Source organism: Oncorhynchus gorbuscha, linkage group LG12 (genome assembly GCF_021184085.1).
Source record: "Oncorhynchus gorbuscha isolate QuinsamMale2020 ecotype Even-year linkage group LG12, OgorEven_v1.0, whole genome shotgun sequence".
Lineage (NCBI taxonomy): Eukaryota > Metazoa > Chordata > Actinopteri > Salmoniformes > Salmonidae > Oncorhynchus > Oncorhynchus gorbuscha.
Genome location: NC_060184.1, coordinates 67,912,446 through 67,931,098, shown reverse-complemented (window position 1 = coordinate 67,931,098; position 18,653 = coordinate 67,912,446). Strand labels below are relative to the sequence as shown.

General features: G+C 43.2%; 1 protein-coding gene across 1 annotated transcript in view; it reads left to right on the top strand.

The window, feature by feature from the left end:
- The window catches only part of map3k15 (mitogen-activated protein kinase kinase kinase 15), a 66,420-nt gene extending 52,643 nt beyond the window's left edge, over positions 1-13,777 (top strand). Inside the window, exons 20-29 of the mRNA XM_046290962.1 lie at positions 3,066-3,243; positions 3,814-3,931; positions 4,131-4,187; positions 4,323-4,508; positions 7,951-8,056; positions 8,148-8,406; positions 8,882-8,994; positions 9,166-9,272; positions 12,654-12,730; positions 12,991-13,777. Of these exons, the coding sequence (XP_046146918.1) occupies positions 3,066-3,243; positions 3,814-3,931; positions 4,131-4,187; positions 4,323-4,508; positions 7,951-8,056; positions 8,148-8,406; positions 8,882-8,994; positions 9,166-9,272; positions 12,654-12,730; positions 12,991-13,081 (1,292 nt within the window). The 3' untranslated portion in view covers positions 13,082-13,777. The remainder of the gene's footprint in view (positions 1-3,065; positions 3,244-3,813; positions 3,932-4,130; positions 4,188-4,322; positions 4,509-7,950; positions 8,057-8,147; positions 8,407-8,881; positions 8,995-9,165; positions 9,273-12,653; positions 12,731-12,990) is intronic.
- The last annotated feature ends 4,876 nt before the right edge of the window (positions 13,778-18,653 follow it).

Genomic DNA, 18,653 nt, shown 5'->3' with positions numbered 1-18,653 from the left:
AATAGATCAAAATAAAGCTTAACTTCTTGTTAATCCAGCCGCTGAGTCCGATTTCAAAAAGGCTTTACGGTGAAAGCACACCATGCGATTATCTGAGGACAGCGCCCCGCATACAAATGCATGACAAATAATTTTTCAACCAGGCACTTGCTACACGAAAGTCAGAAATAGCGATATAATACATGCCTTACCTTTGAAGATCTTCTTCTGTTGGCACTCCAAAAGGTCCCAGTTACATTACAAATGGTCCTTTTGTTCGATAAAGTCCTTTTTTATATCCATAAAAACTCTGTTTAGCTGGCGCACTTCAGTCAATAATCCACCAGTTTCCCTCCATCAAAATGCATACAAAATGAATGAATCCCCAACGTTACTAATAAACTTATCCAAACAAGTCAAACAACGTTTATAATCAAACCTTAGGTACCCTAATACGTAAATAAACGATACAATTTAAGATGGAGAATCGTTATTGTCTTTACCGGAGAACACGATCTCATCCATGCGCATGGAAACACTACAGCCCAAATGGGAGCCACTTAGAAAAACTACAACTTCTACCTAATTTTTGCAAAAACCAGCCTGTAACTCTTTCTAAAGACTGTTGACATCTAGTGGAAGACCTACAATCGGGGAGGATTTTGCCTTGTAATAAAAGTGACAGCCATTGAATACAGTGGTAAGATGAGGGAGTGTGGTTTGTCCTCAGGGTTTCGCCTGCCATTTCAGTTCTGTTATACTCACAAACATTATTTTAACAGTTTTAGAAACTTGTGTTTCTATCCAAATGTGTTTTGTATCCAAATCTACCAATTATATGCATATCCTAACTTCTGGGCCTGAGTAACAGGCAGTTTACTTTGGGCACGCTTTTCATCTGGATGTGAAATTACTGCCCCCTAGCCCAAAGAGGTTTTAAACGCCATGATCCTTACACAGGTGAAACTGGTGTTGGGGACAATAAAGGCCACTTTAAAATGTGCAATTTTGTCACACAACACAATGCCACAGATGTCTCAAGGTTTGAAGGAGCGTGTAATTGGCAGAGCTGTTACCAGATAATTTAATATTAGTTTCTCTTTCATAAGAGTTTCAAATGTACGGGGCAGATGTCAGACAACGGTGTATAGCGTTGTGTGGGCGAGCGGTTTGCTGATGTCAATGTTGTGAACAGAGTGTCCCATGGTGGCGGTGGAGTTTTGGTATGGGCAAGCATAAGCTATGGACAACAAACACAATTGCATTTTATCGATGTCAATTTGAATGCATTTGAGATACCGTGGCGAGGTCCTGAGGCCCATTGTCGTGCCATTCCTCCACCGCCATCACCTCATGTTTCAGCATGATAATGCACGGCCCCATGTCGCAAGGATCTGTACACAATTCCTGGAAGCTGAAAATATCCCAGTTCATCCAAGGCCTGCACACTGTTGAAAAAATGAATAGACCCTAAACTGAGGCTTGAATGCAAAATTAAGATGTTTATTGAAACATTGTACAAGAAAGCGCATAAGTGAAAGGTGAAACAAAACACAAACATTTGGGCCTCAGGTCATCATCAGTTTAAATGTGTCGCGCTGCGTGAGGCAAATGGTGGTTACACCAAATACTGACTGGTTTTCTGATCCACGCCCCACCAACAGATGCATATCTGTATTCTCAGTCATGTGAAATCTATAGATTAGGGCCTAATGAATTTATTCCAATTGACCCAACTGTAACTCAGTAAAATCTTTGAAATTGTTGCAGTTTATATTTTTGTTCAGTGTGTGTGTGTGTGTGTGTGTGTGTGTGTGTGTGTGTGTGTGTGTGTGTGTGTGTGTGTGTGTGTGTGTGTGTGTGTGTGTGTGTGTGTGTGTGTGTGTGTGTGTGTGTGTGTGTGTGTGTGTGTGTGTGTGTGTGTGTGTGTGTGTGTATATAGCATGTGTGACTATGTCTGTCTGTGGTCGTGTCTACATGTATCTGTGAGTGTCTGTGATCATGTTGCTATCTATCTATCAGAGTCCTGTCTGCACATTTTTGTTCCATCCCAACAATATCACACCTGAGTAGTTAAACCCGGTGTGATAGTGTTGGTATGGTACAAAAATGTGTCGGCTCGGAAAGACTTGAAAATCCCTGCTAGTATGTCCTTATCAATGCCAAGAGGTCTGAAACATATCTCTATCGCAACAGTTGCCATGGGAATATGCCCAGAAGCAGTTTGGCCAATTGTGCAAGTTCTACCACTTAAAAAGATGAGAGGCCTGTAATGTTCATCATAGGTACACTTCAACTATGACAGACAAAATGAAAAAACAAATCCAGAAAATCACATTGTAGGATTTTTAATGAATTTATTTGCAAATTATGGTGGAAAATAAGTATTTGGTCAATAACAAAAGTTTATCTCAATACTTTGTTATATACCCTTTGTTGGCAATGACAGAGGTCAAACGTTTTCTGTAAGTCTTCACAAGGTTTTCACACACTGTTGATTTCTTCAAACCAAGCTGCTTACCTATTGCAGATTCAGTCTTCCCAGCCTGGTGCAGGTCTACAATTTTGTTTCTGGTGTCCTTTGACAGCTCTTTGGTCTTGGCCATAGTGGAGTTTGGAGTGTGACTGTTTGAGGTTGTGGACAGGTGTCTTTTATACTGATAACAAGTTCAAACAGGTGCCATTAATACAGGTAACGAGTGGAGGACAGAGGAGCCTCTTAAAGAAGAAGTTACAGGTCTGTGAGAGCCAGAAATCTTGCTTGTTTGTAGGTGACCAAATACTTATTTTCCACCATAATTTGCAAATAAATTCATTAAAAATCCTACAATGTGATTTTCTAGATTTTTTCCCCCTCATTTTGTCTGTTACAGTTGAAGTGTGCCTATGATGAAAATTACAGGCCTCTCTCATCTTTTTAAGTGGGAGAACTTGCACAATTGGTGGCTGACTAAATACTTTTTTGCCCCACTGTAAGTAGCTAGTTAACTAAAAACGCTAGCTAACCAGTTCTCTTGATTAAGGGGGTTCTCTTACACTGTGTGTGTGTCTGTGTGTTTGTGTGCGTGTGTGTATGTGTTGGCCAGACTACATCCGCAGTGTTTCGCTGCCGGTGCAGTTACAGTGTGAAGCCACCGGGAGCAGCAGCAGCGAACCCGGCTCAGTGAGTCCAGACTGCGACTCCAAACAGGATGTCTTCTTTCAGAAGAACAAACGATCAGGGTCAGAGAACCTGCTCAAACCACCTAGCAACAACTACCTAAGGTACACACACCTCTACACCTGAAGTGTGTGTGTGTGTGTGTGTGTGTGTGTGTGTGTGTGTGTGTGTGTGTGTGTGTGTGTGTGTGTGTGTGTGTGTGTGTGTGTGTGTGTGTGTGTGTGTGTGTGTGTGTGTGTGTGTGTGTGTGTGTGTGTGTGTGTGTGTGTGTGTGTGTGTGTGTGTGCATGTGCCAGGTGGTCATAGCTGATCCTGCTCTAATGCCTTTTACAGCGTCCGTCTAATGCCTTGTGGTGACTTTTACAACCTCCAGAACACACACACTCAGTGTGCCATGCAGCCAGGAAACCTTTGTATGTGTAAACACAACTGAAGTCACCCTGGGGTTACACACACACCAACACACACATACACAATTACCTCATACCCCTGCACACTGTAAATAGCCAAGTTATCATTACTCCTGTTATTATTATTATCATTTTTTTTTATCTCTGCGCTGTTAGTCTACATGTGTTGCTTACAAAGATGTGACAAATACCAACACACACACACGTTTTCCAACAGTAGAATAGGGTGTCATTATTCTATATGAATGTCATTGTATTGGTCAGTGTACCGGATGAAGGGTCAGTGTCAGAGGACCGTAGCTCTCCTGCGTCTCTAGAAGACAGAGATGGAGGGCTCTTCCTGCTGAAGAAGGACAGCGAGAGGAGAGCCATCCTCTACAAGGTGTGTGTGTGTGTGTGTGTGTGTGTGTGTGTGTGTGTGTGTGTGTGTGTGTGTGTGTGTGTGTGTGTGTGTGTGTGTGTGTGTGTGTGTGTGTGTGTGTGTGTGTGTGTGTGTGTGTGTGTGTGTGTGTGTGTGTGTGTGTGTGTGTAATAAAATATTCAAAGAGGGTTGATTCAATAACATCTCTCTACTCTACAAGGTCCTGAACGAGGACCAGGACAAAGTCATCTCCAACCTCCTGGAGAACCACATACAGGTGTGTGCGTGTTTATATGTGAGAGAGAGAAAATAAATCAAATTGTGAATTGATTAAAGAAAGAGCTACCAGATATTGCCACAATCATCTACTTCTTCCTCCCTCTGTGTGTGTGTTTGGTGTGTGTGTTTGTAGGGCAGTGAGGAGCTGCAGCTCTCTGTGGACCACATTAAACAGATCATTTGTATCCTGAGAGATTTCATCCACTCCCCGGAGCGACGTGTCATGGCAACAACCATCTCCAAACTCAAACTGGACCTAGACTTTGACTCCACATCCATCAACCAGATACAACTGGTTCTTTTTGGCTTCCAGGATTCAGTGAGAACACACACAAGCGTACACAAATACAGTCCATTCGGAAATTATTCAGATCCCTTGACTTTTTCCACATTTTGTTACGTTACAGCCCTATTCTAAAATTGATTAAATTGTTGTTCCCCCTCATCAATCTACACACAATACCCCATAATGGCAAAGCAAAATGTTTTTCTTGAAAATAATAATTAAGTATAACATTTACATAAGTTTTCAGACCCTTTACTCAGTACTTTGTTAAAGCACCTTTGTCAATGATTACAACCTCGAGTCTTCTTGGGTATGATGCTACAAGCTTAGCACACCTGTTTTGGGGGAGTTTCTCCTATTCTTCTCTGCAGATACCTTCAAGCTCTGTCAGGTTGGATGGGGAGCGTTGCTGCACAGCTATTTTCAGATCTCTCTAGAGATGTTCGATCGGGTTAAAGTCCGGGCTCTGGCTGGGCCACTCAAGGACATTCAGAAGATTGTCCCGAAGCCACTCCTGCGTTGACTTGGCTGTGTACTTCGGGTTGTTGTCCTGTTGGAAGGTGAACCTTTGCCTCAGACTGAGGTCCTGAGCACTCTGGAGCAGGTTTTTTTAATCAAGGATCTCTCTGTACTTTGCTCTGTTCTTTTGTCCCTCGATCCTGACTAGTTTCCTTCTCATGGCCTGAGAGTCCTTTAGGTGCTTTTTGTCAAACTCCAAGCAGGCTGTCATGTGCCTTTTACTGAGAAGTGGCTTCCGTCTGGCTACTCTACCATAAAGGCCTGATTGGAGGAGTGCTGTAGAGATGGTTGTCCTTCAGGAAGGTTCTCTCATCTCCCCAGAGGAACTCTAGAGCTCTGTCAGAGTGACCATCGGGTTCTTGGTCACCTCCCTGACCAAGGCCCTTCTCCCCCAATTGCTCAGTTTGGCAAGTTTGCCAGCTCTAGGAAGAGTCTTGGTGATTCCAAACTTCTTCCATTTAAGAATAATGGAGGCCACTGTGATTTGGGGACCTTCAATTCTGCAGAAATGTTTGGGTACCCTTCCTCAGATCTGTGCCTCGACACAATCCTCTCTTGGAGCTCTATGGACAATTCCTTCGACCTCATGGCTTGGTTTTTGCTCAGACATGCACTATCAACTGTGGGACCTTCTATAGACAGATGTGTGCCTTTCCAAATCATGTCCAATCAAGTGAATTGAACACCGATGGACTCCAATAAAGTTGTAGAAACATCTCAAGGATGATCAATGGAAACAGGATGCACCTGAGCTCAATTTCGAATCTCATAGCAAAGGGTCTGAATACTTTACTTTTATATTTAATACATTTGCAAACATTTCTAAAAATAGTTTTTTGCTTTGTCATTATGGGGTATTGTGTATAGATTAATGAGAAAAAATATATTTAATCAATTTTAGAATAAGGCTGTAAAGTAACAAAATGTTGAAAAAGTCAAATGGTCTGAATACTTTCCAAAGGCCCTGCACGCAGGACTACTCTGAATGATGGTCACATCCAGATTAATGTAGAAGTGTTTATGTAACGGCGTTCGTCTGTTGAAAGAAGAGAGTCGGACCGAAATGCAGCGTGTAGGTTACTCATGACTTTAATGAAAGAATCTCGGTACATGAAATAACTGAAACTAAATACAAAAACAACAGAACGGAACGTGAAACTAATTACAGCCTATCTGGTGACTACAACACAGAGACAGGAACAAACACCCACAAAATACAAAGCGAAACTCAGGCTGCCTACATACGGTTCCCAATCAGAGACAACGATAAGCACCTGACTCTAATTGAGAATCGCCTCAGGCAGCCAAGCCTATACCACACCCCTAATCAGCCGCGATCCCAAATAATACAAACCCCAATACGAAACACAACATATGTGACACCCTGGCCTACCCAAACATATAACAAAAACACAAAATACAATGACCAAGGCGTGACAGTTTAGAAACATATTATATTCTTATTTACAATAAAAGTTACTCCAAAATGACACAATACATTATTTACCATTAATTTATTTGGGGCACAAAATAATCTGAAACAACCAAACAAAAACAGCAAATGCATCCAACAAGTTTGTGGAGTCCCAACCTTGTAATCACTGTACTTTAATAAACATATGCAGTGCTGTGAAAAAGCAATTGCCCCCTTTCTGATTTTCTTTAAATTATATCTTTTTCATACTGAAAGTCATCAGATCTTCACCCAAAACCTAATATTAGATAAAGGGAATCTGAGTTTATAAATAACAACAACAAAAATATATTTATTGTGTTTATTTAATTTCAAAATGAAACACCCTATTCCTCTGTGTGAAACAGTAATTTCCCCGTTACTCAATAACAGGTTGTGCCAAATTTAGCTGCAATGACTGCTACCAAATGTTTTCTGTAGTTGTTGCTCAGTGTTTCACATCGCTGTGGAGGAATTTCGGCCCACTATTCGCTTTAACTCTGCGACATTTGTGGCTTTTCAAGCATGAACTGCCCTTTTACACTACCACCTCCATACTTGACAGTTCCTACTGTGGAATGTAGTGTTTGGTTTTCGCCAGGCATAATGGGGCCCATGTCGTCCAAAGAGTTACACTTTTTACTCATCTGTCCAAAAAACATTCTTCCAAGAGTCTTGATGATCATCCAGGTGCTTCCTGGTTCTTTTTTGGCAAACCTGAGTCAACTTCTTGGATGAGATGGGTCCCATTATGTCTGGTGAAAACCAAACAGTGCATTCCACAGTAAGAACCTTTTACCAACGGTCAAGCATGGTGGTGGTAGTGTGATGGTTTGGGGATGCTTTGCTGCCTCAGGACCTGGATGACTTGCCTTAATAGAAGGAACCATGAATCCTACTCTGTATCAGAGAATTCTACAGGGGAATGGCAGGCCATCCGTCTGTGAGCTGATGCAAGACAATGATCCAACACAAGTCTACATGAAAATGGTTAAAAAGCAACAAATGTGAAGTTTTGGAATAGCCTAGTCAATGTCCAGACCTAATCCCAATTGAGATGTTGTGACAGGACATGAAACGAGCAGTTCATGCCTGAAAACCCACAAATGTTGCTGAGTCAAAGCAGGTCTGTATGCTTTCCCAATACTCTTGGTCCCCTAATATGGGGAGTCTATGTACAAAAAGTGGTATAATTGAAAATAGCTTCAAATGAATGCTGACAGTCTGCACTTTAACCCCATAACCAAATTCAATGTGTTTGAGTACAGAGCCAAGACAACAACAATGTGTCACTGTCCCAATACTTTTGGAGGTCATCTTGTGTGTGTGTGTGTGTGTGTGTGTGTGTGTGTGTGTGTGTGTGTGTGTGTGTGTGTGTGTGTGTGTGTGTGTGTGTGTGTGTGTGTGTGTGTGTGTGTGTGTGTGTGTGTGTGTGTGTGTGTGTGTGTGTGTGTGTGTGTGTGTGTGTGTGTGTGTGTGTGTGTGTGTGTGTGTGTTTTCAAGGTGAACAAGGTCCTGAGGAACCATCATATTAAACCTCACTGGATGTTTGCTATGGACAACATCATCAGACGAGCAGTACAGGCTGCAGTCACCATCCTCATACCAGGTGTGTGGTCACTGCTAAAGCGCTCAATAAAAAAACTTGCTGAATTGTAGCAACCTAACCCTTCACCCCTGACCTTTAACTCTCCCTGTAGAGCTCCAGACCCACTTCGGCCCGGCCTCAGAGAGCGAGGGACCAGATAAGGAGGAGGAGGAAGAGGAGGAGGAGGCAGAGTTTGGCCCTGTATTGGTCACGCCTCCAGACGACCCTGCTGTGACCCCCGAACCTGTGGTAACCTCAGCAGTCAGCACGCTCAGCTCCACCCTCTCCTCCCCGCCTCCGCCTCCGCCTCCGCCTCCGCGCTCACAGCCTCTCGGAGCCCAGTTGGGCCGGCTCAAACAGGAGACCAACCGGTGTGTGTGTGTGTGTGTGTGTGTGTGTGTGTGTGTGTGTGTGTGTGTGTGTGTGTGTGTGTGTGTGTGTGTGTGTGTGTGTGTGTGTGTGTGTGTGTGTGTGTGTGTGTGTGTGTGTGTGTGTGTGTGTGTGTGTCTGTGTGTTTGTGTGTGCGTTCTCACCTGGAATCCAAACATAATCAGTTGTATCACACACACACACATAAATACTGTATTATGATATACGCACACACACACAGATAAATACTGTATAGTGTATACACATACACACGTACCAATGAAGAGAGGCTGAGGTTTCTATTTCATGTTGATCAAGGGATGTCTGTCTTACTTAAAATGAATGAGCCTAAGTGCTTCAAGATAAGAGTGTTTGATGAATAGCGGATTATGAATGAAGTGGCCTTGTAGCGCCTCGAGCCCAAGTAATGGAATAGAAGAAATATGTGTAATGGCTGTCCTGTTCTGACCCCTGCAGGTTGTTGGAGGAACTGCTGCACAGGGAGAGAGAGTACCAGCAGGTCCTGAAGACAACACTACAGCAAAGACAACATGACCTAGAGCTGGTTAGGGTCAGATACAGACCCCCAGGTACACACACACACACACACACACACACACACACACACACACACACACACACACACACACACACACACACACACACACACACACACACACACACACACACACACACACTAGTATCCCTGGTAACTTGTCTCTCCCCATCTCTCTCTCTCCATCTCTCTTTTTCTTTTTTAGACATTCCTCCTCCCTCTATCTTCCAAGTCCCAGTTGACCACGAGCCTGATAAGCAGCTCACTGATTGGCTGAAAGACCAGAGTGTGGATGCAGACACCATAGACAAGGTTGTTCCATCTACATTGTGTTTGTGTTGTGGGTCCAGTGCTGAAATTGCCACGGGGGATGGGGGGACATGTCCCCCACAATAATTTCTTTAAAATAAATAAATAGGTTTGTGGCCCTCCAGATAGCATATGAACATGTCATAAGCGATGGGAAAATGTGTAGAATTTGAGGAAATTAGCCTTAACGGTCGACTTTGGGCACAATGTGTCATTCTGGCAATGCGTGCCGCAAAATATGTAGTTTATTCGTTAGATAAGCTTTTCATGTAATTTCACAGGATATTGTTTTTAGATGGAAGCTGTAGAGATCAGTAAGAAATGTCCCTTCTGTAGCCAAGTGTCTTCAATAGCATTAAATTACCTGGTATGATGGTGTATTGATCAGTTATACAGTTTAAATATGTTATTTTTGCATTTCTGCATAAAGTAAACCTTTAAAGTAACTGTCCAGTGTTTACAGATTTCTATAAAATATGACCTATAACTAATTACAATAGATATTCTTCCAAAAATGGTAATTAAGTATGTAATTAAAAGCATATTTTCTGTGTTGGATTGGTGTGGGCGTACCCCAACAACAGAATGGCGTTGGCGTATACCAGTCAATAAAAATATTAATGCGAGTAGACCGCTGATTGGCCAGCTCCTCAATGAGGAAATAGCAATCATTTTTTGAAATGGTCTGTTTGAGACATAAGTTTGAGGTGGGGTTTTTTATGTTTTTTTTCCACCAATTTATGCATTGGCCACAAATACCTGTATAGAAGGAGCCAACAACTTTATTTGGTATGAGTTAACAGAATATACATTTTTTGATGGACAGTTCATTTAAAACTGCAACAGTTTCTCTCAGCTTTATGGCAAAATGTGTAGAGTATCAGGAAATTGGCTTTAAAACAGCAACATTTTCTCTCATCGTCATGGTGAATGTGAAGAATAGCATGAGATGAGCTTTAAAACAGCACATATTTATCTCTACCCCATGACAAAATGTATAGAAATGCAGGAAATGTGCTTTAAAACTGCAACATTTTCTCATGACAAAATGTTTAGAATAGCATTATAAAAGTGCAACAACAAAAAAAAATCTGCCCCATGGCAAAATGTGTTGAAATGCAGGAAGTTAGTTGTTTGCACTTATACTTGGTTTTCAAAATACCCCTCCATATACCCTTCAAAATAACCTTAAAGACAGGCATAATAAGTCATGTCAAACTGTGTAGAATTGCAGGAAATGCATTTTATATACACTGCTCAAAAAAATAAAGGGAACACTAAAATAACTCATCCTAGATCTGAATGAATGAAATATTCTTATTAAATACTTTTTTCTTTACATAGTTGAACGTGCTGACAACAAAACCACACAAAAATGATCAATGGAAATCAAATTTATCATCCCCTGGGGGGTCTGGATTTGGAGTGACACTCAAAATTAAAGTGGAAAACCACACTACAGGCTGATCCAACTTTGATGTAATGTCCTTAAAACAATTCAAAATTGTGTGTGGCCTCCACGTGCCTGTATGACCTCCCTACAACACCGAGCATGCTCCTGATGAGGTGGCGGATGGTCTCCTGTGGGATCTCCTCCCAGACCTGGACTAAAGCATCCGCCAACTCCTGGACAGTCTGTGGTGCAACGTGGCGTTGGTGGATGGAGCGAGACATGATGTCCCAGATGTGCTCAATTGGATTCAGGTCTGGGGAACGGGCGGGCCAGTCCATAGCATCAATACCTTCCTCTTGCAGGAACTGCTGACACACTCCAGCCACATGATGTCTAGCATTGTCTTGCATTAGGAGGAACCCAGGGCCAACCGCACCAGCATATGGTCTCACAAGGGGTCTGAGGAGCTCATCTCGGTACCTAATGGCAGTCAGGCTACATCTGGCGAGCACATGGAGGGCTGTGCGGCCCCCCAAAGAAATGCCACCCCACACCATGACTGACCCACCGCCAAACCGGTCATGCTGGAGGATGTTGCAGGCAGCAGAACGTTCTCCACGGTGTCTCCAGACTCTGTCACGTCTGTCACGTGCACAGTGTGAACCTGCTTTCATCTGTGAAGAGCACAGGGTGCCAGTGGCGAATTTGCCAATCTTGGTGTTCTCTGGCAAATGCCAAACGTCCTGCACGGTGTTGGGCTGTAAGCACAACCCCCACCTGTGGACGTCGGGCCCTCATATCACCCTCATGGAGTCTGTTTCTGACCGTTTGAGCAGACACATGCACATTTGTGGCCTGCTGGAGATCATTTTGCAAGGCTCTGGCAGTGCTCCTCCTGCTCCTTCTTGCACAAAGGCGGAGGTAGCGGTCCTGCTGCTGGGTTGTTGCCCTCCTACGGCCTCCTCCACGTCTCCTGATGTACTGGCCTGTCTCCTGGTAGCGCCTCCATGCTCTGGACACTACGCTGACAGACACAGCAAACCTTCTTGCCACAGCTCGCATTGATGTGCCATCCTGGATGAGCTGCACTACCTGAGCCACTTGTATGGGTTGTAGACTCCGTCTCATGCTACCACTAGAGTGAAAGCACCGCCAGCATTCAAAAGTGACCAAAACATCAGCCAGGAAGCATAGGAACTGAGAAGTGGTCTGTGGTCACCACCTGCAGAACCACTCCTTTATTGGGGGTGTCTTGCTAATTACCTATAATTTCCACGTGTTGTCTATTCCATTTGCACAACAGCATGTGAAATTTATTGTCAATCAGTGTTGCCTCCTAAGTGGACAGTTTGATTTCACAGAAGTGTGATTGACTTGGAGTTACATTGTGTTGTTTAAGTGTTCCCTTTATTTTTTGGAGCAGTGTATATAAAAACCAATTCTGGGGGAGGACCCCCCCGTCTATTGTTTGTCCCCCCCCCCAATATTTACACCACAATTTCATCCTTGCGTGTGTCAGTGTTTATTTGTAGATCGTGTTTTTATTGGTCATTGAGTTGAGTTTGCCATTGGTTGTTTAGTTTATTACATTATTATGTATTTGAGTTGTAGTACAGTTCAGAGGAGGCTGGTGAGAGGAGCTATAGGAGGATGGGCTCATTGTAAAGGCTGGAATGGGATACATTTTATTTAACCTTTATTTTATCAGGTTGTCCTACTGAGACCAAGGTCTCTTTTACAGATGAGCCCCGAATTAAATTCATTACAGAAAATACACACATCAATACCAATACAAAATGCAAGCAGTTAGAAAACTAAATGTTATAAAATACATCAAACATATGGAAACCACATCTTTGACTCCTTTCCATGTATTCCATTCCAGTCATTACAATGAGCCCATCCTCCTATAGCTCCCCCCACCAGCCTCCTCTGGTATGGTTGTTTACTGGTTTTAGTATGGTTCTATGTAGTTGATGTTTCTGTCTCAGTTTGTAATGGAGGAGTACACGCTGAGCGATGTCCTTAATGATGTCACTAAGGAGGACCTGCGCTACCTACGCCTACGGTAACTACTGGTGTGTGTGTGTGTGTGTCATTGCGTGTGTGTGTCATCGTGTGTGCGTGTGGCGGGGTGTCATTGCGTGTGTGTGCATGTGTGCCTGTGTGTGTGTGTATCATCACGTAGTAGAACCTGTGGCAACACACTTTAATTAATACTGTATTTTTGTTTTTCTCTCTCCCTGTGTGCGTGCGTGCGTGCGTGCGTGCGTGTGTGCGTGTGTGTGTGTGTGTGTGCGTGTGTGCGTGTGTGTGTGTGGTGAGAAGCGGTGGGGTGCTGTGTCGTATATGGCGGGGTATCCAGAGGCACAGAGAGCGAGAGAGGCTGACAAGGGATGACTCCAAAGATGACGGATGATGGGATACATGAACTATGACTGCCTTAACACTCACACACAGAGAAATAGAATGAATAGAACGGGCGTCCCCATTCAAGTCAATGATGGCATATTGGTTGGGCAGGCAACCATTGCAAGTGTACCCATAGGGGCAAAGCAGGAAGTGAAAGCTGGAAGTGTACCCATCAATCTGTGTTGTGATTTGTTGAATCAACTCAACTGACATTACAAAAAAATACATTCCATGAGCCACATCAGTTAGCATCATTTGAATGAACATTCTATATTACCATGGGAATTATTGCAACACAATACCAAGTAGCCATTGCGAGTGTACCCATTATTACCAGTCAAATTGCCAGGGATAGAGGTTGCAAACCCATTCTATTCGTTCTATTTCTATGCATGCACACATGCACACACAGACCAAACTGTTGTGTGTATGTGTTTGATTGAGTGTGTGATTGAGTGTGTGTGTGTGTGTGTGTGTTATGTACACCACACGTGCTTCTTAGGTTTCGTCCCATGCCAAATTCTGCCTGCTCATTGGTCCTGTATTGCACCAGGAAGTTTGTGGCCCTAGCCAAGAGAGGCAGTGGGCACTTAGTTACACACACAACCAGACAATCAGTCTGTAATGTAGTGTTTATTTTTTGGTCTTTCTAATTCTGTATAGTGAGGTGTATAGTATAGAGGTCTATAATGTAGAACTGTGTTTGTGGCTTTTCATGTTTTAGTCCAGCTGTGTTCATGTTTTAGATGTCTTCATGTGATTTCAATGTGTTACTTTAAAGGTGCAATATGCACGATTTACAGCTGTTCCAAGGTCATTTCAATAAATGATATATACTCATTGGTTCTTGATGAATATAACTTAATGCTGCATAAACTACTTTACTTCCCCCATCACAACCCAAAATAAGCCTGTACTTACATAATATTAAGAAACTATGCGGTAACCATGACTACTTTCTGGTACGTCTTTGTTCTGAGGGTTAACGAGAGATTAACCCTGAGATAAACATTGACCAGAGTTTTGAAGAGCAAACACACGCACTCCGAAATGGAAACTCCTGTGGAAAGCATTCCCACAACATTCTGTAAACACACATCTATAACCCTCAGTTCAGATGCACTCATTATTAACAGACAACGACACTCAGTTGATAAAATAGATCGCATAAGTTAAGATCTATAGAATGCAGACAGGTATAGGGTAAAGATCAGAGGTCTGGTTGATGGTGTTGGTATGATGTCAGTAGCAGGGAGTAGTGGTAGAAAAGGTGGGTAAACGATGAACAGTCCAGATGACAGGCGGTAAGTAAAGCTCATAATGTGTAGTAGGTGATTGAATGCGATTCACCAAATAAAAAGTCGAATAAAGGTGTTTCCCCTGCATTACATCCCTGTGGGTTCAGACTTATAAAGCCACATAGTCCTTGTTTGTGTTACTATTTTTAGACCTGGAATCTGTGGTTATTTATAGAATGTTGTGATGTTCTAAGAATGCCCCTGATAACACTAACACCATCCCTTCCTGCTGCTGATGATCAACTATCGCTCTGGATCTGATTACGCTCTACTCTGACCTTGGGTGATTATCGTATGTGCGGTCTCAATGTGTCTAGGCCTTATAATGGACTAGCCGTGGTTTAATGGGTAACATTTCCGGCTCTATACACAAGTGCTATTCCCCACCGGAGACCGTGATTCAGTCCATGAGTCTACCACTCACACTTTGACTCCTCCTAACCTCTTACCCTCTCTGTTTCTGATCTACAGTGCATTCGAGAGTATTCAGACCCCTTAACCTTTTCCACATTTTGTGACGTTACAGCCTTATTCTAAAATTGATTAAATAGTTTTTTCCCTCTTCAATCTATACAAAATACCCCATAATGACAAAGCAAAAACAGGATTTAAGAAACGTTTGCAAATGTATTAAAAATAAAAAACGGAAATATTCAAATATTTACTTAGTACGTTGTTGAAGCACCTTTGGCAGCGTTTATAGCCTTGAGTCTTCTTGGGTATGATGCTACAACCTTGGCACACCTCTATTTGGGGAGTTTCTCCCATTCTTCTCTGCTTATCCTCTCAAGCTCTGTCAGATTGGATGGGGAGCGTCGCTGCACAGCTATTTACAGGTCTCTCCAGAGATGTTCGATCGGGTTCAAGTCCGGGCTCTGGCTGGGTCACACAAGGACATTCAGTCAGTCCCAAAGCCACTCCTGTGTTGTCTTGGCTGTATGCACTGGAGCAGGTTTTCATCAATGATCTCTCTGTACTTGGCTCTGTTCCTCTTACCCTCGATCCTGACTAGTCTCCCAGTCCCCGCCACTGAAAAACACCCCCACAGTATGATGCTGCCAGCACAATGCTTCACCGTAGGGATGGTGCCAGGTTTCCTCTAGACGTGAGGCTTGGCATTCAGGCCAAAGAGTTCGATCTTGGTTTCATGGTCTGAGAGTCCTATATGTGCCTTTTGGCAAACTCCAAGTGGGCTGTCATGTGCCTTTTACTGAGGAGTGGCTTCCGTCTGGCCACTCTACCATAAAGGCCTGATTGGTGGAGTGCTGCAGAGATGGTTGTCCTTCAGGAAGGTTCTCCCATCTCCAAAGAGAAACTCTGGAGCTCTGTCAGAGTGAGCATCAGGTTCTTGGTCACCTCCCTGACAAAGGCCCTTCTCCCCCGATTGCTCTAGGAAGTGTCTTGGTGGTTCCAAACTTCTTCCATTAAAGAATGATAGAGACCACTGCGTTCTTGGGGACCTTCAATACTGCAGACATTTTTTGGTACCCTTCCCCAGATCTGTGCCTCGACACAATCCTTGTCTCAGAGCTCTACGGACAATTCCTTCGACCTCATGGCTTGGTTTTTACTATGTGGGACCTTATATATAGATATGCCTTTCCAAATCATGTCCAATCAATTGAATTTACAACAGGTGAATTCCAATCAAGTTGTAAAAACATCTCAAGGATGATCAATGGAACCTGAGCTCAATTTCGATTCTCATAGCAAAGGGTCTGAATTCTTATGTAAATAAGGTATTTCTGTTTTATATTTGTTAATAAATTTGCAAAAGAATCTAAAAACCTGTTTTTGCTTTGTCATTATGGGGTATTCGGTGTAGATTGATGAGGTAAATAATTGATTTAATCAATTTTAGAACATGGCTGTAACATAACAAAATGTGGAAAAAGTCAAGTGGTCTGAATAATTTTCTAAATGCACTGTATCTAAACTAAAACATATAATTTATGTAAGGTGAATCACCACTCTCCTAAAATAAAAAATAAAGGCCTATGAATGTCTTCATTATGTGTCACCATATCTGTTGAGAATAGAGACCGCAGTTCAGCTACTCATTAACAGCTCAGCTTTAATAGCCTCTCTCTGCACGGAAGTGCAGGGCCTCTGTCTAGAGTTTCTAATGTTGGTTCCCTACGCAGGTTGGATTTCATCACACACACAAAAAAACGTGTACATACACACTTTATCATGCCTACAAAGGTTAGAATTCAGGTCCACCTACTCAGTTAAAACCAGTGTTTGAACTACTAATTAACTCGCACGCACACACTCTCTCACACACACATACACACACATGCACTCACACACACACATACACTCCCTGTGTGGAGGAAGAATGATGCAAGAAGATGTTGTAGGCTATAAACACATATACAGCATGTTAAATCAGCCATTGTCACATGACCCCATGACATGAAACTGAACATGACCTTAATCCTTAAGAGTTCTTTGATTCACCGGTAGGTCAATCTAAGTGACATAAAACAGAAATCCCCATCAAAATCGGACCATTTAAGATAGAAATACACTACATGACCAAAAGTATGTGGACACCTGCTCACCGAACATCTCATTCCAAAATGATGGACATTAATATGGAGTAGGTCCCCCTTTGCTGCCATAACAGCCTCCACTCTTCTGGGAAGGCTTTCCACTAGATGTTGGAACATTGATGTCGGGACTTGCTTCCATTCGGCCACAAGAGCATTAGTGAAGTCGGGCACTGATGTTGGGCGATTAGTCCTTGCTCGCTGTCGGCGATCCAATTCATCCCAAAGGTGTTCGATGGGGTTGAGGTCAGGGCTCTGTGCACGGGGGCATTGTTATGCTGAAACAGGAAAGGGCATTCCCCAAACTGTTGGAAGCACAGAATCATCTAGAATGTCATTGTATGCTGTAGCGTTAAGATTTTCCTTCACTAGAACTGATAAACAGCACCAGACCATTATTTATCCTCCACCAAACTTTACAGTATGCAGTATGCATTTGGGTAGGTAGCCACCTCCTGGCGTCCTCCAAACCCAGATTTGTCCGTCGGACTGCCAGATGGTGAAGTGTGATTCATCACCAGAGAATGCGTTTCCACTGCTCCAGAGTCCAATGGCGGCGAGCTGTACACCACTCCAGCAAACGCTTGGCATTGCGCATGGTGATCTTAGGCTTGTGTGCAGCTGCTCGGCCATGGAAACCCCTTTCATGATGCTCCCGACGAACAGTTCTTGTGTTGACTTTGCTTCCAGAGGCACCTTGGAACTCGGTAGTGAGTGTTGCAACCAAGGACAGATGATTTTTACGCTTCAGCGCACGCCGGTCCCGTTCTGTGAACTTGTGTGTCCTACCATGAGAAACCATGAGACTTTCCAAAAATCGGTCTTCTATCGAAAACGTCTGTACGTTTTGGCCTACACAAGTGTCAATGGACTCGTCTGAAGGTAACCCATACAAACAAATGGAAGTATGGAGGTAGTTGTGTGCCAATAAAAATAAGGGGTTGAATATGTTTAATATGTGTAAAAAAAAACTTATTCCTTATGATTTATTTTTTGATTGTCTTTTTTGCCATTTATGAATGCATTATTCAATGTGTTTCCCCCTGGACTTTTAGAGGTTAAACTGATCAAACCTAAACCGGATGAACATAACGCAACCTCTGTCAGAAGCTTAGCCTTTAGTCTGAACTGACGTCTAATTGGACGTGCAGAACAGGGCTGCCCAATCCTGGTCCTGGAGGGACGAAACACTTCTGTTGTTGGGGGGGAGGGGATACCAGGTGAGGGAAATTAACTACCAGGTAGAAACAAAAAACAGAAGTGTTTTGGCCCTCCAAGACCAGAATTGGGCAGCCCTGGTCTAGAAAGTAACCTGGTTGTAATCGGGTGATATGATGTCTTCTCAACCAGAACACCATTTTAGTACCAGAAGATGATGTCATTATGAAGCTGGACAGAATAGCCATGACATCAACTCCCATTCATTGAACTGTTTTCACACTCCTCAGTTAAAATTGTGCCGCTCTCCTCCCACACTTCTCACATTCCAGTCCTATCTTTCAGTGGAGGGAAATAAGATCATTAACCTGCAGTCATGGAGGAAGTGGAGAACAAAAGTCACTTTCTATGACAGAGCACACACATGAGCAGACCAAGTCCTTCAACAACCCAATAACCCCACTTGCACACCCACAGTTCCCACCTGCCCACCCCCTGCCAATACTTTCCATGGCATTGCTATCACCTGTTGGGAAACTCCAGCCAGCGCCCTACTTAAGGAGCTCCA